Source organism: Lontra canadensis, unplaced genomic scaffold, assembly GCF_010015895.1.
Source record: "Lontra canadensis isolate GAN:19392208 unplaced genomic scaffold, GSC_riverotter_1.0 scaffold185, whole genome shotgun sequence".
Lineage (NCBI taxonomy): Eukaryota > Metazoa > Chordata > Mammalia > Carnivora > Mustelidae > Lontra > Lontra canadensis.
The window spans coordinates 1,173,287-1,198,538 of record NW_022631179.1 but is presented as its reverse complement, the minus strand read 5'-3'; the positions used below and the strand labels follow the sequence as shown (position 1 = coordinate 1,198,538).

The 25,252-nt window shown below is 35.8% G+C and overlaps 1 protein-coding gene across 8 annotated transcripts in view; it reads right to left on the bottom strand.

Moving 5' to 3' along the window:
• Window positions 1-2,359: 2,359 nt before the first annotated feature.
• WAC (WW domain containing adaptor with coiled-coil) overlaps window positions 2,360-25,252 on the bottom strand; it is an 82,779-nt gene continuing 59,886 nt past the window's right edge. For 4 of the 8 annotated variants that reach the window (XM_032847132.1, XM_032847130.1, XM_032847133.1 and 1 more), the window contains 7 exons: window positions 14,098-14,343; window positions 12,588-12,710; window positions 11,543-11,691; window positions 8,296-8,414; window positions 6,641-6,827; window positions 5,313-5,440; window positions 2,367-3,364 (listed from right to left, as the gene is read on the bottom strand). In XM_032847132.1, coding sequence (XP_032703023.1) covers window positions 3,295-3,364; window positions 5,313-5,440; window positions 6,641-6,827; window positions 8,296-8,414; window positions 11,543-11,691; window positions 12,588-12,710; window positions 14,098-14,343 — 1,022 coding nt within the window. In that variant the 3' untranslated portion in view covers window positions 2,367-3,294. Of the gene's footprint in view, window positions 3,365-5,312; window positions 5,441-6,640; window positions 6,828-8,295; window positions 8,415-11,542; window positions 11,692-12,587; window positions 12,711-14,097; window positions 14,344-25,252 lie in introns of all 8 variants that reach the window. The other 4 variants (XM_032847131.1, XM_032847129.1, XM_032847127.1 and 1 more) reach the window with 2 other exon arrangements.

The window sequence follows — 25,252 nt, the reverse complement described above, 5'->3', positions numbered from 1 at the left end:
CTCCCAAAATTCAGATCAGGAAAAAGGGATATGGCAAGAGGATCTATCAATCTTTAAAGATCTTTAAGCCAAAATTTTCATTAAAATAGTGCTAAGAAATTATGTTGAAACTTCTGAAACACTAAAAATTTTAGCAGTAACTTGGCATTTTCTTACTCAAATGCAAATTATGCACTCTAAGACTTTCAAAAGACTGTTCTGAAATAACTGCACAATATAGTCAAAACATATTTATTACTTTAAGTGTCATTTTGTACACTCCAGTACAAATACAAGAATATAGCCATATTTACAGGTATCGAAAAGAAATCTGTATATTCAAACCCCACATCTAAATACAGTAGCTTTAAGTCCTGAACTACAATAGTTCCGGTTTGCAGAGTAAATTACTTCACAACACCCCCTGCTTTGAAATAATCCCTTACAGCTAATTGGGTTTAAACAATATTGTTTGAAATGGGGTACAATTCATCTTTGCAAAGTTTTAAGCACCTCCTTTCCAAGGTTTTGTAAGTGTGAAAGATCTATAAAACTTAGAAGATAGACCATTCATCTGAGCTATTGAAAGCAGCATCTTGTCTTTAAAGAGTTGAAACATGGAGTTTTCAGTGTGCTTAAAAACTGGAGTTGGACTATAGTCCAAGTTTTAAAATTAAAAGGTAGTCTTTTAAATTTAAAATTAAACAGAAAACTGGAAAAAAAGTAGAAAAGCTGGTTAAGAGGAAAGACTTTCTAACAGATCCCCCTTCACAAAATACATTTTATTACAGTATCAGTTTTTAAGGTTTGAATAGAAGACTACTAACGTCCTTTTAAAAATAAAAACCCTGAGGCTTCCTAGGGTCTCTTTGTATCTCTATTTCCAAATTATATGAACCAAGGTGCAAATCAAAATGAGATACATGTTCAAAGCCATGGCAACTATATAAAGAATATTCTTGGATATTATGCCTATTTTAATAAATATTCCCTGGTTATCTCAAGGTTAGTAGCTGGACACAATGTATTAAAGTGCAATACTTAATTTACTACAGAATAAGTGAATCAAATATTGTAAAAAATATTTCCACAAAAATTTTAATTTTGTTTAAAAATTCACCAAGAAATTTCATATTAGGCATCTTCTCCTATATATATATGTGAGCAATTCATTTAGGGATGTAAACATTTTTTAAAGCAAAGGAATAAGATGACACAGACCAATAAACTATTAGCAAATAAAATTCAAATTTACCTTAAATCACAAGTCAAGTCGCCCTCTGATCAGGAAACATTTGCCTACTACATCACAAATTGCTCACTTCTTTCCCAGGAAAGACACAGGACTCCAGCAGTGAGAGTTCCAGCTTAACATTGCTCTTTGGAGTTAATTTTACATGCACTAATCAAGGCCAGCAAATGTTAACAACTTACAGTTATGAACATTTCATGATATGACATTTGTCTTTTCTTACATTTTAAAAGTATGCTCAAGTTACAACAAAAAAAGTTTCCAGTGTCTAAGATTTTAATTCCTCTTAACTACACTGGAACATTTTTTTTCGTATTTTAGAAAATATCATTCATACTATTGCTTACATTTTACTTTTTGAAGTTTCCTGAAAGGTCTGAGCATTATCGTCTATACTTTAAATATGCTTAAAGCCCATGAGCAATTTTGGAATTTTCATATCCAAAAATGCAACATAAATGTCTAACATCACAAAATAAGCCCTTGGTGCTGGCAGTTCTGAAAGCACATAAATATATCTGCCTCAACAGGATAAAAGTCTCTAGATCAGGTAAGATTTTGAAATTAAATTTTCTGCATAAAGAAACCCTTGTGATTTGATAGAATACTGGCAGTGTCATGCTAAGGTCATGTGACCAATATTTTAGAAAAGAAAAAAAAAAGCCAAGGTAATTTTATAGTAGCAATAGTTTCTTTTTTTATTTTAATATACTTTAGGAAACAATATACAAAGCTGAGCTTTCCCACCATTTCCAGATAACAGAAGGAAGCTCCAATTACACAAATTTAGCGTTTTGTGATGGCTAAGAACAGCAGTCAGCACCAGACTTGAACAGTTAGCTACAACACAAACATCCTTCAAAATGAAATGTCATAATAGCAAGACAGGTTAAACCAGGGTTTATAACAAATGACAACCACTTGGGAAGTGACTTAATCATTCTTGTTGAATTTCATATTTCATTAAATATCTTATACACAATTTCCTGTTAATATGCTTTAAACAAAACCTCCCTTAAGGAATTATTTCAATTAAGTATAAATATTCAACAAGAATAGTTTTGATAAAGAATCCCCAGGTAGTTCAAATTCTAATATGCACTGACCGAAGGAAAAGAAAAATAACAATTTTTTGTTTGTTTTAACATGTTTATTACAACAGATACAATTCACATCTGACTAGCTTTGTTTCCTCTTTCCCCTCCCACAACCATGTTCATTGGGCCATTTCCTTATATGTGAGCAATCAATGTACTTTCAGCACACATGCCCAGCAGTACTTTTAAGTCCATTCTTACAGGGTGCAAATGGATCTCAATAATTTATACAAACAAGTGGGTTATGCTCGATCACTGCAATTTCAAGCTACTGTACACAGGAATGAAAAGGTTATAGAAAAGTGCCACAGCAACAGTGCCTTAAGAAAGGAGAAAAAGAGGAGCCTTAAAAAAATGGATAAAATCAGATCAAGGATTTCAGAGGGAAATGGAACACACGGAAAATGAAAAACATTTCTCTGCAAAACAAATGGAGAAGCACTGCTCTTGATCAGGTGCAAGTGTGGAAACAGTTGTTTCATGATATTTTGTACACTGCCCATATGGTTCAAAATCGTATCCTTAAGACACAGATCGCCTGGCGCTTGCACTGAATTTTTGAAAATGCAAGATTTCTGAATGATAAATTAACCCCCCAATTTTTTTTTTTAAAAAAAGCTAATTTTGCAGACAGGTTTACATGTAAAAGGCTAGGTATTTAGCCACCTCAGCATTGATTAGTTTTGGATGTCTAAGCTCTGTTACACATGGCTTCCCATGGCTTCACTCTACAAAACATATTTACAACGTGAAGAATACATCTACAAGAAATCTACATTTCAAGGGTTTTACAAATCAATCTTGTATCTTTCCCCTGAATTGACTCTCACAGACCCCATCCCCTTGTCATTTCCTTTGCCCAGCTTAACGGTCCAAAGTCTACTTAAATGCAGCTCAAAAATGTTAAGATTGGGCAATAAGATTTACAGTTCCTGTACGCAAAACCATGTGCAATTATTCACATCTTCACACCATGAAGGAATTCTGATTTTTTAGCTTTTCGAGTTCCTTAATTTGTTGTCTCAAAAATAGTATCCTGAAAAATAAAAGAAGGCATCAGAACTTGTATGGTTCATATATAAATGTTACAGAAAAACCAAACAAAACTTTACTATAAAAATATCTTAAAAAGATAAAATAAATAACTACAATTAAGACTAAGTAATTAAAAATGGATTAACCTAGGGGCACCTGGGTGGCTCAGTTACTTGGGTGTCCTGACTCCTGGTTTCAGCTCAGGTCCTAATCTCAGGGTCCTGAGATCAAGCCCCATGGGGGCAATCTGTGCTCAGCAGGGAGTCTGCTTGAAATTCTCTCTCCCCCTCTCTGCCCTTCCCCACCTCAGATAAATACATCTTTAAAAATAAATAAATATGGATTAGTCTAGAGTGAAAACAAAATGACCAGTGAATGTACGACATATTAAAGAACTAAGAGATCAAAAGTTAGAATGTTTCCTAGTTCTCTAACAATTTCTCAATAATCTGACTATAAAGACTGATTTAAAACGTGGTTTGTGTGCTATATCATCACACACACACACACGGCAGCTGGTATTAAATATGAGACAAACCTATACTTCGTGTGTTTTCTAGGCCACAACAGTGTAAGCCTAGAATTAACAAGGTACAAGAAGCTTAATTTGAAGAACAATTCTCAATATAAACACAGGCTCAGAAAAACAGAGCTGAGTCAAAGTCCAACTGACATGAATATTTAAAACAAACTAGAGATTTCCATGAACTTCGTAAAACTGTTCCCCTTCCGACCTTGACCCCTCTCTTCTGTAGAGTATGACAGTTACCGCCTGTACCAGGGAATTAGGCGTACTCATAAAGTGGCCTGCTATTTACCAGGGCACACTGTGGCAATAGCTGAGGCTGCAAATAATTTCCTAAAAGTCCAATCACCTACCTCAGTAAGCCAAAATGCAGTCAAGTTTTATGTATGCTTGAAGTACTTCCAGAACAATCATAAAGTCAACAAATCCTACTTCCTATTCACAATATAACTCCAGATACTTTAGTAATTGAAAGATTAGATAAAAACTTACTTTTCCAAGTTTACATAAATTCCAACTTGGTATTTACTAAATATTTGCGGTTTCATGTTAAGACTAACTCTGCTTGTGATCCAGTAACTTATACAAACAGGATGTGAGAGGGCATTAAAAGTTTGTCCTTGATTTTGTAAGACACATTAAAAAAATATCTATACTATTTACTGGGATGTAGATATCCTTGAGTAGGATACTAGACTAAGAAATGTGAGACAGTAAGTGTTTAGGTGAAAACAATTCAGAGAATAGGTATACTTGCTAGACAACCAGATTTCTAAGAGAGGTCTAGGTGATCCAAAGACAATGTAAATAGTGATTTGAAATTTCAACTAAAACAAGTACCTTAGCAACTGAGTACTACCCTCAATTGAAGAGAAGACACTTGATCATCAGTTGCTGTCAACAATTCACTTTTTAAAAATATTTTTATTTTTTAAAAGATTACAGTATAGTTAATAGTGTTCTACCATTTCACTTTTAAAATATTATTGTACCTTACAGAGTTGTAAGAATAAAGTCTAATGAAGCATTTACCATGGGTTAGAGAATTAAAATCTAAACACCATTACCATTCACCGGGCACATTATTAAATCATAAAAATGCAGTCATAGTGTGGGGTGCTTGGGTGGCTTAGCTGGTTGAGCATCCAACTCTTGGTTTCCACCCAAGCCATGATCTCATGGGTCTAGAGATAAGAGTCCCATGTCAGGTTCTGCGCTCAGGGGGAAGTCTGCTTCAAGATTCTCTCCCCTTGTCCACCGCCCCCCCCCAATTAAATCTTTTTTTAAAATGCAATTACAGTGTTAAGGAACAGGATGTATCAAAGAGAAGTTTAAATTTCAGAAATGAAATGCTATTTATATCCTTCAGTCTGATTTAAGATATATAATGCTAAGACAAAAACCCTGTCCACGAAAACCTTACCTTTGCTCTCGCAAAGTTGCTTGAATTTCACATACTCGGACTAAAGATCTTAAATTTTTTAATTCAGTACAAATTTCTGACATGTGAACACTTCCCATATTATGGGCTTCTTCTCGCAATCTCGATGCCTATAATTAGAGAAATGAAGATCACATAAAATAAAAGTCACAATCACAAAAGAACAATCATTGAATTTCTGAGTACAACTTTATACCAAGATTACAGAATCCTCCTTCTCCTTTAAAAATCCACAGAAGTGATAGTGAATCTAAGGGGGAAAATTATTTTCTTTAAAAAAACAAAAAAACATAAAAAGAAAAAAACCTGTCTCTATTGGTGGGAGGTAATTTTCAAGAATTTCCCCTTCAAATTCTGGAGAAAACAGTATTTCCAATTTCAGTATTTGATAACACTAGGATAAAAGAACTCATGATTTGTGGTTTATAAAAGATGCTGAGTCAGCCAGAGTAAGGTTCAGGTGTAACACTGATAAAAGGGCCTTCACTATATTGTGTCATAAGATACTCATTAACTCTGTGAACTTAGAGAAAGTTTCAGTCAGTAAATCGCGGGAAGAGAAGCCAATAGAAGTTACTGGAATGTTCAAAGGTCCCTCATTCCAAAGCAAAACTGTTTCCTAACTGCTCGTTGCCAGTCTAGTGGAGAGATCTAATAGTAGTAATCTGAAGAAGTTCTAAAACTGTAAGAACGGCTGGCTGAGTGGAAAAAGTGCAGTGGCTTTGAGCCCCATCACTGTTTTAACTGGGTGACCTTGGTATTTTAATTTATTTGGTACTAAGGGCCTCACTGGTAAAATGGAGAACTCTATCTGTACCAGTTAACAGTTTTGAGAAGTGGAATAAGACACTCGGCACAGTGCTAAATGCTGAGTATTTGGTAATGGAAGCTTTAACAATAATTATATTAAAATATTTTATGTGAGGGGTGCCTGGGTAGCTCAGTCCTTAAGCACATGCCTTCAGCTCAGGTCATGATCCCAGGACCCTAAGACTGAGCCCCCCATCAGGCTCCCTGCTTGGTGGGAAGCCTCTTTCTAACTCTTCCGCTCCTCCTGATTGTGTTCCCTCTCTCTGCCAAATAAATAAAATCTTAAAAAAAAAATTTATGTGAAACCATAACAAATTATCTCCTAGATACCTTAAAACAAGTACTTACAAAATATTTTATAGAGTGACTATAAACAATCTAATTAGGAATTAGTTATTTCAAACATAGCTTAAATTCAGTGACCTAGATTAAATTTTCTAAAAGTAGAAGTTATATTTTTGTCACTCATCCACAGGTAAAATATCTGCTGTGAGTCATACCTGCTTCTCTGCATGATCTGCAGGCCATCCTTGAACATGTTTTATGAGATTTTCATTGAAGTGTGCTGCTAGCGTAGGTGTTAATGAACATGTAGGTCGGGCAGATGAATTCTGTGGTACAACTGTTGCATTTGATGCATTACTACTAGAAGTATGGTTTGGACCAGGTGATGGACTTCTCTGGCTACTGGAAGAAAAAACAGAATTGAATGTGCACAATGTTTTAAAAAGTCGGTATCCTAGAAATTGTCCATTACTTCTACTAAATTAAAGATATCCAAATTCCTAAGAAAAATTTGTTATTTTAACATCAAATAAACAGAATTTAAAATCCAAAGTGTATTTATATCATGTAATCCTCTAACACACTTTTGGGGGGAAAAGAGCCCTTTTAATAAACACTAATGTCAGTTAAATTTAAAGAGTGCTCTCCAAATTTGACCTGTTGGTTTTGTATACCAGAAACACTAGTAAGAATGTAACTAAGAAATGGGTCACATTTTTTAAGAGTTGTAGATATAAAGCACAACTTAATATTCTATCTTAAATACATGTAGATAAGGAGGGGAAAAATATATTGCCTTTGTTTAACATCAGAACAAAGTACTGAAGCAGAGGGTAGGTAATGTGAAGCAAAATACAGGCATTTTATTGGACAGCAATGAATGAGTTCAGTGGCAAAATAAGACCAAAAACATAACACTCAGACTATTTATATTCTTCTAAAACTATATGGTTTGGGCCAGGGTTTGGGGATATGGTGGTGAGAACCAAAAATTTAATCACCCAAGTTGATTTCCTACCTGCTTCACCAGACTTGGCTCTGAATGAATTTCAGTTATTTCCAAAAACTAAATCTCCCAAAGGATGAAGAGTTTTCATCACTGAGGATATTTAAAATAATACTGCAGCCTCTAAAGACAATTTAAAAGAAGAATTTCCCAAAAATGTTCTGAGCAATGGCAACATTGCTGGAGTAAGTAGACAGCTTCCCAAGGTGATTATTTTGAAGGGAACAACTCTCATTTGGATGTATAAGTTCTGAAATGCTTGTTTAGAAAACAACAATAAAAACAACAGTTGAATTATTTTGCCACCTCATAGCAAGAAATAAAAATAGGAAAATCAATCAAATGAAAATCATTTAAAGTTGTATTTGTTAATTAACAAAGAAATGTGACAACACAATACAGCCCTATCTGACAAGCACTCCATACAGAGGTCAGAGTTGAAGCTATGAGGAAAACCTAACACATACCAGTTGGGAAATATTGGACCAAGTTTTAGATTTAACATTTTTGGCTTCATCAATACTCTAATTTAAAACTGCTATGAGGACGTTAAAAATGAGGTCATTTCCAACAAGTGAAGTATTATAGAATCAGGTGCCCTCTACCTACAGGTATCAATCACATACTGTTACTCCTATCATATCCTAATAAGTAAAATTCTTCAAAAATAACCAGGCTTCCCTACTAGATAACCACCTACTTATACATAAGATTTGCCTCTGTCAATCTTTTAATACATAAAACTTAGCCTATCCATGGATTCTACTGAGATCAAATTATATTATACATATTTTTTGTAATATTCAAATAATGCCACATGCAATATTAATGAAAAGAATAGTATTTCAGCACTTATCAACTTACTTTGAGCGCTGAAGACTTCGAGGAGAGACAGGCTCATGACCTTGCTGCTTGTCAGCAGTTACAGGCTGCTGTGTGGCCGATTGGGAAACCGGTCCTTGCTTAACTACTGGAGTACTAACCTGCAATGTCAAAATCTGGTGAGACAGCCTTCTATTACACAGATAAATACCATAGACACTAGAATAGCAAAGTACTATCAATCAGAAGTCCCTGTTATTTCTATTCTTTAATAATTCTTAATATAACAGAGCTGACCTGTTTCATAATAAAATGAGTTATCAGTGATATAGACATATTTAATTGTGTGAATCATGCTCATTTAAGTTCCCAAATCCACACACCCCTCCAAACTCAGCTGGATAATCTTAAACTCTGAAAAATCTAGAGATTTAAAGAATTAGAATCAAATAAAGTTCATGTAGTTAGAAGAGAGTCTAGTTTTGAGACTAATATCTAATTTCTTCATAAAATGGCCTAGGGCCCTAAGACTACTTTCTTAGCACAATAGCACAAGAAACTAGTTCTCCTAATGTTGAGCTCAGTTTTCCTTCCAATACACTAAAACAGCTCTTCTGATTTACTGTTACCTTTATATCAATAAAAATTAATATTACCACATCCTACAAATACAGCTGCTCAAATTTCAACCACATATGCAGACAATTATAGACTGGTATATTAAGAAAACGAGCTATGGCCCATAGAAAATTCAACTGAAGTAGTCTTCAAAGAGATGTTACCCTATAGAGGTGGAACAAGAGGTCCGTGACTATCAGTGGGGATACATATAATATATATTCAGATGCCACAAAGAGAAAAAGCAAGTAGTTTCAAATATAAGACCCAAATTAAGGCACAAAGGCAGACTGAGAGCCGTTTCTAATTAGTTAAGTCATACTCTCCAACAGCAGTTCTTTAAAATTTTTTTTCTTCTTTTTAGGTTATTTATTTGCACAAGAGAGAGAATATGAGGAGGCAGGGGGGCAGAGGAAGGGAAAGCAGACTCCCTGCTGAGCTAGATCTGAGGACCCTGAGGTCATGACCTGACATGAAGGCAGATGCTTAACCAACTAGGTGATCCTGGCACCCCCTTTTTTTGAGTTTTTTTTTTTTCTTGATTAATATTCTCCCAAACAAACCTCAACACCCTGGCTACTTCTGAACATAAAAGAACATTTTTCAGGACACCTGATTAAGTGGCTGCCTTCAGCTCGAGTCATGATCCCAGGGTCCTGGGATCGAGCACCGCATTGGGCTCCCTACTCAGCAGAGAGCCTGCCTCTCCCCGCTCTCTCTCTGCCTGCCACTTTGCTTACTTGTGCTCTCTCTCTGTGTCAAATAAATAAACAAAAATCTTAAAAAAAAATTTTTTTTTTCTAAGGTCTACGTATTACTTACTGAATGCCCACTTTAAAAAAAAAAAACTTGGAAAAGTTTTCAAATGCAAAAAACCGATAGCCATATGCTTACAGGATGTGAAATGCTAATTTTACAAATGACTGTAAAACTAACACCACCACTTACTTCACTTTTAGTCATCATTTATTGTACTCTAAAGATACTACCCTGAGGATGAGTTTTAAGTTCTAGTAATAAGGTCTCTATTGCTGAAACTCACATTCTCTTCTTCCATCAAAATGCAGGCAAACAGTAAGAAATTACATAATAAACTAATACTTTTTTTTAAAAAAGATTTTATTTGACAGACATCACAAGTAGGCAGAGAGACAGGTGTGGGGGGGTTGGGGGGGGAAGCAGGCTCCCCGCTGAGCAGCGAGCCCAATGCGGGGCTCGATCCCAGAACCCTGGGATCACGACCTGAGCTGAAAGCAGAGGCTTAACCCACTGAGCCACCCAGACGCCCCAATAAACTAATACTTTTAACACAGAATTTAAAATTCAGTCCAGACTGACCCTAAAACATACTAAGATAAATAAATAGGAAAGGGACAAGCCAAAAGGAAGGCCTTAAACCTTGCCTACAAACACTTTCAAGTTATGTTTCAATGCATTTTTATTTTTAGGCTTCTGTTTCTGATCTGATTTCAATACAAAAGTTTTGGCAGGACGCCTGGCTGGCCTAGGTAGAGCATTCAAATCCACTACCACAATGAGTTCGAGCCTCACACTGAGTAGACTGCTTAAAAATAAAACCTTAGGGGGGTAAAAAATCTTTGGCATGAAGAATTAAAATAGCCCGCTTTTAAATTTCCTAAATTTACAATTAAGAAGACAATTGCAACTTGCATATGCCAACTTCCAAATCTTTTAATGTTCTGCTGGTACAGTACAACTATAAAGCAAAGAATGAGTGTAAGTGGGAGAAGCTTACCAATTTGCGGGCAAGACTAAATGATGTAATACAAAATCTGAGTGTAGCATTGTTAAGGTCCTGTTTATAGTCCAATCAGAAAAGACCAACAATTTTTAACTGTGCTCTGGGGAGTCATCCATGAAAGACCTTGCCTGGATAAACACAGGTAGTACAGCTGAGTAAAATGGGTTCTGTGTTCAGAAAAGACCAAGGACTCAAATTCTGACTCCACAACAAAAACCAGATTTAACTGAAGGCTTCATTTTCTTATCTAATAAATGAAGCAAAGAGTAGTTGATTCTCATGATAGGAAGTTAAAAATAACACATATAAAGCTCTTAGCACAAAAATGGACTCCTTTCTAAAATAAAAGTATGGGAGGAAAAGCCACAAGAAAACCTATTCTCTCCTATCCTTTAGAGCTAAAAAATTCTACAAATATTAAGACAATTAATACAACAAGTATTAAGACAATTATTCCACTCTCCATGTCACAAATCCCAAAATCAGGAAGAGAAAACAATCAGCATGTAAAAGCACAGGTGATGGGACACCTGGGTGGCTCAGGCAGGTAACCATCTGCCTTCGGCTCAGTTCATGATCTCAGGGTCCTGGGATCAAGCCCCATGTTGGGCTCCTCACTTAGTAAGGAGTCTGCTCGTTCCTCTACCACCCACCCACTGTGCTCATACTCTCTCTCTCTCAAATAAATACAATCTTTAATAATAATAGTCATAAAGTGGCAGGTGCAATTCCCCTCCTCTAGCCCTCAATTTATTGAGAATCTAACCTGTCTCCATTCTCACCCATCATTCACTCCACCACTACATTCTTGAAGAGGGCTTTTTTTACACGACAGATTCTATAAACATTAAGCTTGTTTTTCCAAAAGTGAGTGCTCTCTTTTCCAAATTTCCCTCAAAGGCAACATACCTTTGGCTGTGATGAAACAGGAGGAGTACTAATCAAAGGTTTGATTGGGACTGTGTTAGTCTGAGGTGTGCTTATTCTTGGAGACACATACGATCTTGGGGATGACGCATCAGAAGTTAAAGACATTGGAGACTGATTAGATGGCTGGGCTGTGAAAAAGTGAAGCAATTAATTTTAAATAAACCCACACTTCTGTGATACATGTGCAGAGGTCTTTCCATCTCTCCACATGCCACCTGAACCCCAAAAGAGAACACTCACTTATCTGAGAAAGTCTGAAAATACTCAATGGGCCCACACGGACTAAAATGAGCTGTGGATCAGAACCAAGGACACCCAGTGAGTGCCTCTCCCAACCGCCTTCTTAGGTTGAAGCAAGAAGGTAAGCCTGAACCTATTCTCATATGGAAGGCATCCTCACCATTCTTATTTCTTTCTTAATTTACATTTAGGCCTTTATCTCCTGCCTCATGAGGCTAACCCTGAGGGTTCTAAGTCTTTTTTCACTACTATATTTCAATTTTAAAATAAGTATTCCTGGCTCAGTTTATCAGTTTTCTGAATTGGGGCTGGGGGACAAGTCAAAGTGACCCTTTCATTTCTCCTTTGTTCCTATGTATGTCTCTTTCCATTGGATGCTTTCACAGAAAAGAGAAATAGCTCATTCAAGTAGGGACTTAAACATTTCTGTATCCTCTGGTCAAAAACCATTGAACATCAAACCTGAACCAAACTTCAACTCTTAAAATATAATCAATGTTTCACAAAGATTGAGGACATACCAGTTTACATTCTCCTTTGGGGTAAAATATTTCATTGACAAACTCTGATTTAAGTATGTATTACAGATTTAATGGCAATACTGCAAGATAAATGTCAATGCTTGCCTCATCTCAAAAAATAAAAATACTGTATATACTAGTGTCAAAAAAAAAAATCAAACATCAAATCATTACAGCTCATCTCTTTGAAGACTAAGAAAAATTTGCTATGAATCCCCTCCGAATCAACATACAATTCCAGTGACACCTAAGAAAATGAATACCTTGTGTAGAGAGCTGAGCAGCTTGAGAAATCAAAGAAGTTATGTTGAAAGCAGACGGTCCAGCAGTAAGAAACTTATGAATTATGGACTGCAATGAGGCTTGTGTCACAGCTGCTGTAAGAACTAAAAACATATCTTAAATTAAAATAAAAACACAGAGGTATATTAAGGCATTAGTAACAACTCAAAAACTCAAAGGAACCCCAGAGAAAACTGCTGTGTTTCAAACTGGAAGTCTCAAAACAGAAATCTAGAAAATAAAATGGGTCTAGAGATAAATGATCTGAGGCAGAGGAAAAAAGCTGAATGGATTTATAGTACAGAAAAACAGTGGTTTCCTTTGCACTAAAATTTAGGTGCTCACTGGAACTTCTGATTATACCAGAAACCTATTCATTGATAGCTAAAGGGCTTTACATGTAATATGGCATTACATGTAATGTCATCTTACAAAAGGTAGGTTACAAATGTAGCCATTTCATGCAAATGCTTTATTAGACAAGCTAAGCACTCAAACCCTACCAACACCATCTCCAACAATCTTTTAAAAACAGACATTAAAAAGCTAGGTAATTTAAGAACATCATGGATTTTTAGAGTACAAGATCTTTTATTATTGACATTTTCTTATGTTACTACTTCTTCGAACTGTTTTAAAAGCCCCACTTTCCCTAGTAAGACATGTTACCTATCAAATAGAAGGGCATAGTTATCTAAAAAGAATAAAATCAAAATGCAGAAAAGTACAATAAAAACAAAATTACTGACCAACGCCTCAAACAGCTCCATTTTTAAGATGAAGAACTTAACCACTTACTACTACTGATAAATACATTATGTGACAATGTACATAAGTCAAAATTGACTATTCTAAACAGAAAATTTTGCAATGCTCTTAGGACTATTCGGTTTGTGAATTAAAACTACATCCACTTTTATTCAGACTTCTTTGAATCTATGTAAGTAATTTAGTAGCATAATGAAAAGCAAAGTTGGAATTAACAATGCAATTAACTAGGAAAACCAGGAAAATGTTATCCATTACCTCCCATCTCAAATTTTTTTTCAAGTATTTTAAAAAGGAACTACCTGAATTCCCACTTTTAGTAGTCACCCTATTTTTAATACTCCAAATAATTATTTACTCATATACCAGAGGTTTTTTTGGAAATGTGCTAGAAATTCAAGTGTTTTTGTATCAGCTTTGGGAAATGCTTTTTGTTTTAACTTAAAAAAAAATTTACCATACACATTAGGCAGACACAACAGCTTATCTCCAGTAACTACCAGGTACATAGCAAGTCTTAAAAAATACAGAAAAATCCATGTATTGCTAACTCAATTACAATACTGAAGGCTTTAAACAATGGAGGATATTAACTCAAAAGAATGAAGCTCAAATGTGAATTTCAAAATGAAACAAAGATCATTCCTAAACTGGGGATTTCACTAATCACAGAATTCTACACAATGCAAATGAATTAAAAAATTTGTTACTATGAAAATTTACCTTCATTTATTTTTGATATGTCCACATTAGAATTATTAAGTTGCAGTGTGGCTTGCAAAGCAGGAAGCAGCTGTCTAAGAAGGTTTGGGTCCTGAAGTAATGGAGGTATTGGTGACTGAGGAACAGGAGAAACAGGGATTGCTGAAGCAGATGTTGGAGGCGCAGATGTGGGATTCAGTCCAGAGGCAGAAGATGTGGAAGGAGTTGTGCAAGAATGTGATATAGATTTGTCTCCTGGTGTAGACTCTAAGTAAAAAAGAGATAACAAGGCTGAAAAAATTACTTGAATAGAGGAAACTAGAACATCAAAAAAGCAACTTTCATGTGCCAAACACCTAACTCAAGTAACCTCATTTAATCTTTGCAAGGTAGCACAGAGGGGGGCTCAGTAAATATCTGTCTGATTAGAATAATGAAGCAGACACTTTTATATCCCAATTTCATAGGTGAGAAAGGTCTCTGAACAAGAATAAGTAACTTGCTTGGTATCACAAAACCTGGTAAAGCAGTGATTCAACCATATTTGTGTCTGATTCTAAAAGTACCTTGTTCTGTTTCAAACACAGTTATGTATTATTCAAATAAGCTTCTATTAGGATAAAGGGACAATACAATTCTCAGGACTTCATTTAATGATGAAAATGTTTATGATCACAATAACAACCCTCCCAAACATGACAATGGTCTGAAAACAAATCAGGACTGCCACTATCGCAAGCACCCCCAAGAATGCACTAAGGGGATCAGATGAATGAGACTTTGATTTTGAATAGTTTTTATAAACAACTGAGCTTCCAGGGACACCTGGGTGGCTCAGTTGGTTAAGCTGCAGCCTTTGGCTCAGGTCATGACCCAAGGTTTCTGGGGTGGAGTCCCACATCCAGCTCCCTGCTCAGTGGGGAGCCTCTTTCTCCCTCTCCCTCTGCCTGGGGGCTCTCTCTCTGACAAATAAATAAATAAAATCTTAAAAAAAATGGAGTTTCCAGATTACATACTTTTCTTTGGTAATTAAATACATAAAGCACCTAAGCTCTACCTGTAGCGTTTAAAAATTATTGGCACTAAAAAGGATCCTTTTTAAGTAGCAACCCCACCCATGATACTCTATATTCAGTATTTAAAAATAAACAAAAAAAAGTGTAAAACATATATGGAAAATGAACATTATTTGAAACCTTTCACTGCAAATTATGTATACAGAGTCAACACAATCGTGATCAAAACCTCAGCCGCAGTTCTGGCAGCATGTGACAAACGGATTCTGTTCATTTACTTGAAAAAGGTAAGGGCTAGTATAGTCCTCAAACTCATGAAGAAAAAGAACACAGCTAGTGAAATGTGTCTTGCCAGTATAAAAACTTACATTTAAAACAAAACCAATTTAATGTAGATTTAACTTCTACACCTATGTTCAGAAGTCTTTACAACTAGGAGATGAAAACAGGAAGGTACACAGGAAATTCACAAAAAGCAAACCTCACATTCAAATCACTGACAACCAAAGTACTCTTAAGGAACTCCTATCAATCAGAAAAGACAACGTATTCTGCAGAAAAACAAAAAGGGGGGGGCATGAAATAAAGACATTTCATAGAAGAAACCTGAATGGTTTTAAAAATCACAGAAGATGGGGCGCCAGGGTGGCTCAGTTGATTAAGCAACTGCCTTTGGCACAGGTCATGATCCTGGAGTCCCGGGATCGAGTGCCACATCAGACTCCCTGCTCGGCAGGAGTCTGCCGCCCTTCCTCTGACCCTTCCCCTTCTCATGCTCTCTTTCTTGCTCTCTCTCAAATAAATAAAATCTTAAAAAAAAAAAAAAAATCACAGAAGATGATCAACTTCACGGATAATCAGGAAAATGCAAATTTAAATCAAGAGGATATCCTTTTATGCTCACCAAAGTGAGAGAAATTTTTAAAATCTGACAACACCAAAAATTAGAAAGGTGTAACAGGAACTTAACATTTCTGGTGGAGACTAAACTGATAGACCCACACAGGAGAGTGAGTTGGCATTAACTAAGAAATTAGGAGATGCAAACACTTGATGACCCAGTATTTCCCCTTAGTGAAACTATGATGTATATAAATTGGGAGAAACATTCAACAATTTTTCTAATAGTATGCTTTTTATTTTTTTAAAGATTTATTTGAGAGAGAGAGAGAGAGAGATCACAAGTACAATGAGAGGCAGGCAGAGAGAGGGAGGAAGCAAGCTCCCTGCTGAGCAGATAGCCTCATGCTAAGCTCAATCCCAGGACTCTGAGATCATGACCTGAGCTAAAGGCAAAGGCTTAACCCACTGGGCAACCCAGGTACCCCTGCTTGTTTTGATTTTAACACAAAACTATAAACAAACTAAATGTCCACCAACAGAAAGATGAACACTTAACTATTTTCATACCATGGAATTTTACTAATACAATAACTTTAATGGGAAAAAAAAAGAAGAGTTAGAAACAGAGAACCTCTGGGTAAAAACATTAAGACTCAACTAATGTTCATATATATTCTTACAATACTGGCCCAAAGACTAAGTATGAAGATCTGCTAAAGTATCTTTAAATTTCCCATATGCAACCATTTCTTGAAGATTTTCAAGTTCAAATATACATTATATAACCCGAATTAAAACTGCCATTATTATGTATGAAAGTTCCAGGAACACTGCATCTGAGTATTAGACTGCTAACTAATAACTGTAAATCCTCATTTCCAATTCTAAGAACTAAACATTCATTAATCTTCACATCCCAACAAAGCTGGGAATTACTAGCAAACTTACTAGAGAGGGATATCAGTCTTTTTATACCACCACGGTAATCAAAGAACTAGGGTCAACAGCTCTCTGAAGTATGGACCTCACAGCTGCTTTAAAATGTATTTCATGGCTATGTTTATCAACTACGATCAAAACTCATAAAGTCTAAGTCATTTTAATTTTTTGTAAATCACGCATTTCAAAGGTAGATTATTCAGGCAGACCTCTGGTATGTTCAACTTTGTTGTCCTGGATTCAGAGAGAAGTATACCGAAACTTGAATGACATAAGATTTTCCCTAAGTGAACCTGTCAGTTATTGCATTTTATGGGGTAATTACAGATGACAGTATGAGTTTTCTCCAGGATCATATTCCTTAAGGGTCAGCTTAGGGGATATACAGCTTGGGGGCATTTTTAATTAATGTTTAAACTGAAAGAAGTTCTGGGGTACCTGGGTGGCTCAGTGGGTTAAGCTTCTGCCTTCAACTCAGGTCATGATCTCAGGGTCCTGGGATCAAGCCCCACACTGGGCTTCTCTGCTCAGCAGGGAGCCTGCTTCACTCCCTCCCACTCTCTGCCTGCCTCTCTGCCTACTTGCGATCTCTGTCAAATAAATAATTTAAAAAATTTAAAAAATGAAAGTAGTTCTGTATTTTTACTTTCTGCATGAACAATCAAATTAGTACTTACATACCTTTGAAATGATCGTTACTCTTTTTGTTATTTTTATTGTGGCTTTCTTCTGTTTTTAATGATAGGAGTTGGGAGAAGGTTTAACTGTTTTCAAATGTACTTTGATGCTGCTAAATCTACCCACAGATTTCAAAAATTAGCAGAGCTTAAGAACTCTTCAGTGTTGCCCTCCAATCCAAGAAAAGGAAATACCCAATAGAAAATACTTATCACCATAAAGAAATAAAGTAACAAATACTAAGTATCCTTAACTCCTAGTTTATTCACTCTCAGGAGAAGTTTCCTTTGACGTTTTCTTAGAGAATATCACTGATGACTGGTAGGAAACCAGCTGATACTAAATACTACCTATAAGACCCTTAACAGGTAACACCTTTATCTAAATGCCAGAATTTTTCTATTAAAAGGTCTGATTGTGATTATGAGTTTTCTACAGAATGTGTATTAGAATCATCTATGAACAAAACAACAGATCCCTGGGCTCCACTCCTAATGAACCTGCGGAGGCCCAAGCATATGCTCAACTTGTAAAAATTCTATGGGTGATTCTGACATCCCTTACTGATTTCTGAAAAACAGATTAGAGAGTTTCCAAGGTCGCTTTTAAAATTTATTTATTTAAGATTTTATTTATTTATTTGACAGACAGAGATCACAAGTAGGCAGAGAGGCAGGCAGAGAGAGAGGAAGGGAAGCAGGCTCCCTGCTGAGCAGAGAGCCCCATGCGGGGCTCGATCCCAGCACCCTGGGATCATGACCTGAGCCGAAGGCAGAGGTTTTAACCCACTGAGCCACCCAGGAGCCCTGCTTTTAACTTTAAAAACCAAAGGAAACAAAACCAAAATAAAGCAGCATAGCACAAACATACAGGAGTGAGTGAAATTATGATAAGCTCCAAGACAGGAAAGTGCTATATCATTTTTCCAAGGGGGGTCTCAGCATACTATTTTCTTATTGAGGTGTAACTGACATACAGTACTATTATCAGTTTCAGGTGTTCAGCACTGTTATCTGTATATACTGCGAAATAATCACCCAACACAGTCACGTAATTCTTTTTCTTGTGATAAGAACTTTCAAGATTTATTCTCTAATCAACTTTCAAATATGCAGCAGAATTATTAACCACATAGTTGCCAGACTGGACATCACATTCCCATGCTTTATTTTTTAACTGGAAGTTTGTACCTTCTGACTTCTTTCACTCATTTTGCCCCAGGCAACCACCAATCTGGGCTCTGTAAGCTTGGTTTTGTTTTTTTAGATTCTTCACATCAGAACTTACACACTATTTTAAATAATGGCGCCACTCACCTCGTCTCCCTAGAAGACACATCCATACAAATGCCCTTCCAAAGCGTGTTACATGTTAAACATTTTACCTATTACTCTACATGTGTAACTGAGAACATATTGAGTTTAAGAATTAATATAAATATAAAATGCTAATCGGCAGTGTTAGTTTTACCATTACAGTATTACAAAAGGGGGCACCTTTTGTAATAGGGTCAGCGGGACGCCTGCTTCTCCCTTTCCCACTAGCCCTGCTTGTGTTCCCTTTCTCACTGTGTCTCTGTCAAATGAATAAATCAAATTTTTAAAAATATATATATATAACAAAAGAAAGGTATTGGTTGGGTACCTCTCCTCTGTGTTCTGGGTGCCTTAACACAGATGTATTACATCGTCCCACATCTTCTATTATATAGTTTATCTTCCCCTTCTATTAGAACTTGAATTTCTTCAGGAGAGGGATTCTGTTATCTCCCTCTGTACCCCTGGTACAAAACAGGACTTGGCACCAAGACGGCATCAACATTTACTTGTTGAATGGGTCTGCAATAAAGGCCCAGGTTCATGTACACGTGCTCTCCCTCTTAACCTGTAGGTTTGGAACTTTATGATAATGGGGAGGAAAGCCTAAGGTCTCCATCCATAAATAACTGACAAAACAGACAATTAACAGCTTACTTTATGCAATTTTCATAAAGGTAAATGTATATAGTCTTAGAGATAAATTTAATTGATGTAGGCTTACTTTAAATAATCTTGCAAAATACTAAACCTCCCTTCTTTTTTTAAAAAACACAGAAAGGAAACAGAACTATGTGGAATAAATAAAAAACAGTCATCAAATAAACTTTTCTGTATGTTTAATTTTAATTAACAATTCTATTTATCTGAAACCTCTTGATCTGGAATCCGTTAAGAAGGCAGGCTAAGATACTAAACGTGCTTATACAAATTTGTATCAAACTAAGTATTAAAAATAAAAACTTGGACCTTTGAAAACAGTTAAAGACAATTAAGTATATATAAGGTAATAAATGTAGTATTACAAAGCCATATCTATAGGCTCTTCCACTTTTAAAGAATACCATCCTCCAGTCTCATTCCTTAAACGCAAACTTTCCCAAGTATTAAAAAAAACACTAGCTTCCTTTGAGCACTTTTTCAGTCTCTTCCCCTAAACTTTTTAAACTTAAACTAAGTCACTTTCACATCTGACATTTCTAAGACTTACAGACCTCTAAACCAACTCTTTCATATGAGCTTTAAAATATGTTATCCTCTGATTTTTTTAATAAATGCTTTAACAAAACTGTCCCTTTAGGCTTGTAAATGTAATTATTCATTCACATTTCCAATGCTTACCAGTAGGGGGCGTAAAGTACCAAAGACTAAACTTCACATATAACTCAAATAGAAATCTGTTAATATACCCTGACTCTTTAAGGTTTAAAGTACTATTTACCTCTTCTAACTCTAGGCACCATTCAAAGTATCCAAGAGTATAAACCAAAGTCAAAATCTATTTCTGACCTACATTTTTCTGGTATGCCAAAGAATTCCTTTTAGATCTACAGTAAGATTAAAAAAAAAAAAAAAGACATTGCATTTAAAGGGGAAACAAGTACCATATTATGTTTCCAATCATAATTTCCTCTGATGCTTAGACAGTTGCTGTAATACTCAAAGCGACATGTGAACAAAGCTCAAACCACTGACACAACAAGGGCAGTCTGTTTTGTTCTATTTTGTAGTAGTGATGTTACACTGACGATTAGGATATGGAGAAGTTATAAAGCAAAGAAGTATTTCAATGTAGGAAAAAACTAATAAGGTAGCTAGGTGACAGCACCTAGTATATAATTTGACTTCTCAATTCGTAAGTCACTAATCTTAAGGGAGAAAAATCTTATTTTAATCTTAATTTCCAGTATACATTGATAATATTTCTGTTTAAAGTTTTTTCCCCTGTGCTCTGATACAGGTCATGAAACTTATACCATTTTAACCACTTCCGGGTTTACAACTCAGGGGCATTAAATATTTATACATTATCGTGCAAATATTTCACCACCATCTATCTCAAAGTTTTTCTCTCTCTCCAAACACAAACTCTATAACCAATTAAAGAAGGGTTCCTCATCATCCCATGCCCTAGTAGCTACTATTCTTTCTGTCTCTATTAATCTGCCCATTTTAAGTATTGCATATTAAGTGGAATCACATCTGTCCTTTTGTCTGGCTCACTTATACTAAGGTCTTCAAGGTTCACTATGCTGCAGCAGCATGTGTGAGAATCTAATCCCCCCCCCCTTTTTTTAGAGATTTCATTTATTTACTTGACAGACAGAGATCACAAGTAGGCAGAGAGGCAGGCAGAGAGAGAGAGGGAAGCAGGCTCCCCGACGAGCAGAGAGCCCGATGTAGGGCTCGATCCCAGAACCCTGGGATCATGACCTGAGTTGAAGGCAGAGGCTTTAACCCACTGAGCCACCCAGGCGCCCCTCTAATTCCTTTTTAACGCTGAGTAATATTACATGTCTAACACATTTTATTTATTTATTGTCTATCAGGTGATGGACACTTGGGACTGTTTCCACCAATGGGCTACTGTAAATAACACCGGTACAAACATCAGTGTTATTAACACCTGTTTGATTCCCTTTCTTTTGGTTATACACCTAGGCAAAGAACAGCAATTCTGTTTCAGGTTTGAGGAACTGCTAAACTGTATTCCGTAAGAGCTGCACCATTTTTGCACTCCTACAAGCAACGTACTAGGGGTCTAACATCCTCAAAAACACTTATTTTCATTGCTATTTTTAAATAGTCATCCCAAGGGGGTGAACTGTTGTTTTACTTAGTTTTGATTTGCCTTCCCTGATGATTTAACCCTTTTCATGTGCTTACTGCCAGGCCTTAGAGAAAATGTCTTTCAAGTCCTTTGGCCATTTTTTAACTAGGTGGTTTCACTTAATTGTTCAGTTATAGGATTTCATATATATGGATATCATCCCTTAACAGATAAGGATTTACAGTTTATTTCTGATCACTCGGTGGGTTGTCTTTTCCCTCTAGAGTTTTCTGATACAGTTTCTGAATTCTGATGGTCCAGTTCATCTATTTTTTTCCTTTGTTGCCTGTGCTTTTTGTGTCACATCTATGAAATCACAACCAAATTCAAGGTCATAAAAATTTTCACCTGTTTTCTTCTGAGAGTTTTATAGTTTTAGCTGCTAAGTTTAGGTCTTTGATCCACTTTTGAGTTAATTTTTATAGCTGTAAACTAAGGCTGACAACCTTAAATTCCTCTTCCATAACGGCTTACTTATATCTGTTGCTCATTTTTCTACTGTACTTTTTCCTACTGTTCTGATGTATTCTTAATGTATCCTTAACATACTGTTATGTATGTTACAAGTTATGTTCTACCAATCTGAGATGTGTCTTTCAAACCTTACCTCTGTCAGAGTTTTAAATGTTTTATGTATTCGAATCTATCAACATGTTTTTAAAAGGCAAATACATTTAGATCTTGATTTCAAAAGCCCTCCCCTACCCCTCAAATTATAAACAGTATTTTCTAATATTTTTTCATCACAGCTATTTCCCCTGTCTCATTGTTCAAAGTGCCATTAGGTTGACTAACATGATTTTATTTTAAACTTACTAAAACAAACTAAATTCTTCCATGAAGGTACTTGGTTATTCAACAAAATTCGAGTGACTAACTCTGTGGCCAGTTTTCCTAATTTTCATGGTTAGTAATCATAAAATTACTATAAAGCAAAGCAACGGAAGGAGGGCTGAACGTGGCCCACTAAACCTAGTTAATGACCTTCTAGACTGGCTGTAAAAGGCTACTGCCTGAATGCATACTTAAGTCCTCAAGTTCATTCAAATCTACAGATAATTATCAAAACATAAAAGGTAAGCTTCTTCCAAGTGATTAACTCACACCTCATGCTAATGAATGACTAATGCTCCCTCCCATTAGGTTGAGGGTAGAACTATGTAAGCACTCAAATATTGAAGATACATGCTTAGTCCTTAGAAAATTAGCATAAATCACCAAATAGGTTTGCTTCTTTAGTTATTTTGCTTTACTTTTCAAGTTTATCTATGCTAATAAATCATAATTCTAAATTACTAAATAAGAAACTTGCTAATTAAGGTCATCAAACTCCTCTGACTCTGGCAGTTAACTGGCCAAAGTGATGGTCTCTTGCTCTTTAGTCATTTCATGAATCTGAGAGGGAGGGCAGAGTACTAACAATTTAGAATGGTTAATGGAAGAAGGGGAGGCATATACACCTGGATGGCTCAGATGGTTTAGCTTCCTGACTCCTGGTTTCAGCTCAGGTCATGATCTCAGGGTCATGAGATTAAGCCCCTCATCAGGCTCTGAGCTATGGCAAAGTCTTCTGGAGATTCCCTCTCTCTCTCTCTCTCTCTCCCTCCCCCTCATACTCCTCCTCTCATGCTCTCTAAATCAATCTTTGGGGGGAAAAAAAAAAAAGAATGGTTAACAGGATGCCAACTGATAAAAAACATGTTTTAGGTTTTTAAGCACATCACTGTCCCTATTACTTTGTTTCATGGTTGGTTGTCCAACAGAGTAACCTTGCCAATAGATGTACAAATGTTACCCTAACAACAAATACAGATCTAAAAGATACCTGACCTCATTTCACCCTACCTAACACCAGGATTGTTCCCTACCAAACCAGAGCTTCAGATTCTACACACTCTCTTCTAGCAAGCACAGACTGAATTTATCTCAGGTTCCTTTTCTTTTAAGGCACACTGGCATTAAACAGATCTAAATCTACCGTTGGTATCCTTTAATTAGTTTCACAACAAATGTTAATACTCTTCTTTTTCTCCAAATACATTTTTAAAACCATGACCTCTGCAGGTGCTTCCCCAATCCCTTAATACACTTATTACCATTCTTTCAGTTATTTATCCATCTACAACAAGTACTTACTACTTGTTATTCTGTCAACAACTAGGGACAGAGCAACGGTACACAATGACAAAGATCTTGCTCTCATATTATTTATTATAGCATCCTACCACTAACAGCCCCAGATAGAGCTTAGCTATATACTATTAGCACTTACAACCAAAAGTCTGAAGAGTCTGATCTTACCTAACCATCAACATTTTAATATAAATTAGCTGTTAAGGAAAAATCAAACAAGGAAATCACTGTATTGATGAGAAGAGTCAATAGGAAGCTTAACTTGAATAACATGAATGTCTCCATTGAGGAAAAAAACATTTCAAATTAATGGACACTACATAAATTTAGACTAACTGGTAAACAATCTGAAAGATCTGAATTGTTATACAATTTATTTAAAAAAATAATATTGCCTTCATTGATATATAAGGAGTACTCAGAAAGACTATACAATTTTTCCTATTTCAATAGTCAATTGCAAGGTAATCCAGTCTTTTCCTGTTTAAAACTATTATATACAGAAGTTTTAGATAAAGTTTGGGATTGGCAAACATACTTCGCAGAATTAAAAATGACTCATCTGTTAGGAATTCTGAATTTCTGGGAGTCCAAATTAATATAGATTTAGGTCTTCATTATCTACAGTTTTATGGCGAGAACGTGAATTCTGGAGAAGCTGCCGCTACCATCTAACAGTGGCAATGCTCAGGTCCTTATCTAAGAGATACACTACCCTCCCTTACAATGTTATTTTAAGAAATAAACTAAAATATATAGTATATACTTAGCACCAAGCCTCGTATATAGTTAATTTTTAATAGTATTTAAAAAGTCTGTCAGGAATGGATTTGAAGAATGGAGGGAGAAGGTAGAAAGCGAACAAAGTTCAACATGTAATTAACACCTAACTGTAAACAGTTTAATTAAATGAACTAAAATTATAATTTGGTAAGTGCTATAACAAACAAATATAGGAGAGGTTAACTGACACTGAGAACCCAAGGACATTAGGGCTGGCTCTTAAAGAAAGAGTACTGAGTTCAACAGAATGGAAGAAAGAACATGTCCTTTTCAGCAAAGGCTCAAAACAAGAACGAATACAGCATGCCCAAAGAAATGTACAGGTTTGCAAAGATGAATTATAAGGAATGTAAGAGTGGAATGCTGAAGATCAAGCTAGTCAGACAGGCCGCAACCAAACTGTCAAGTACTTGCTATAATCTTACTAAGAAGTAAGTATGGACTTTATCCTGTGGATAATGGAAAACTATTAAAAGGGAAAAAACACAACCCAATATATATTTTATAATGATGCCACTGTAACTGAATAGTCTGGGTAGAAGGAAGCAGAGTGGTTATCAGGTTATTTCAAGAGAGAGGCCCTGAGTTTCAATAATGGTAATGACAATATCCAGAGAAAGGATATATACACATTAAGA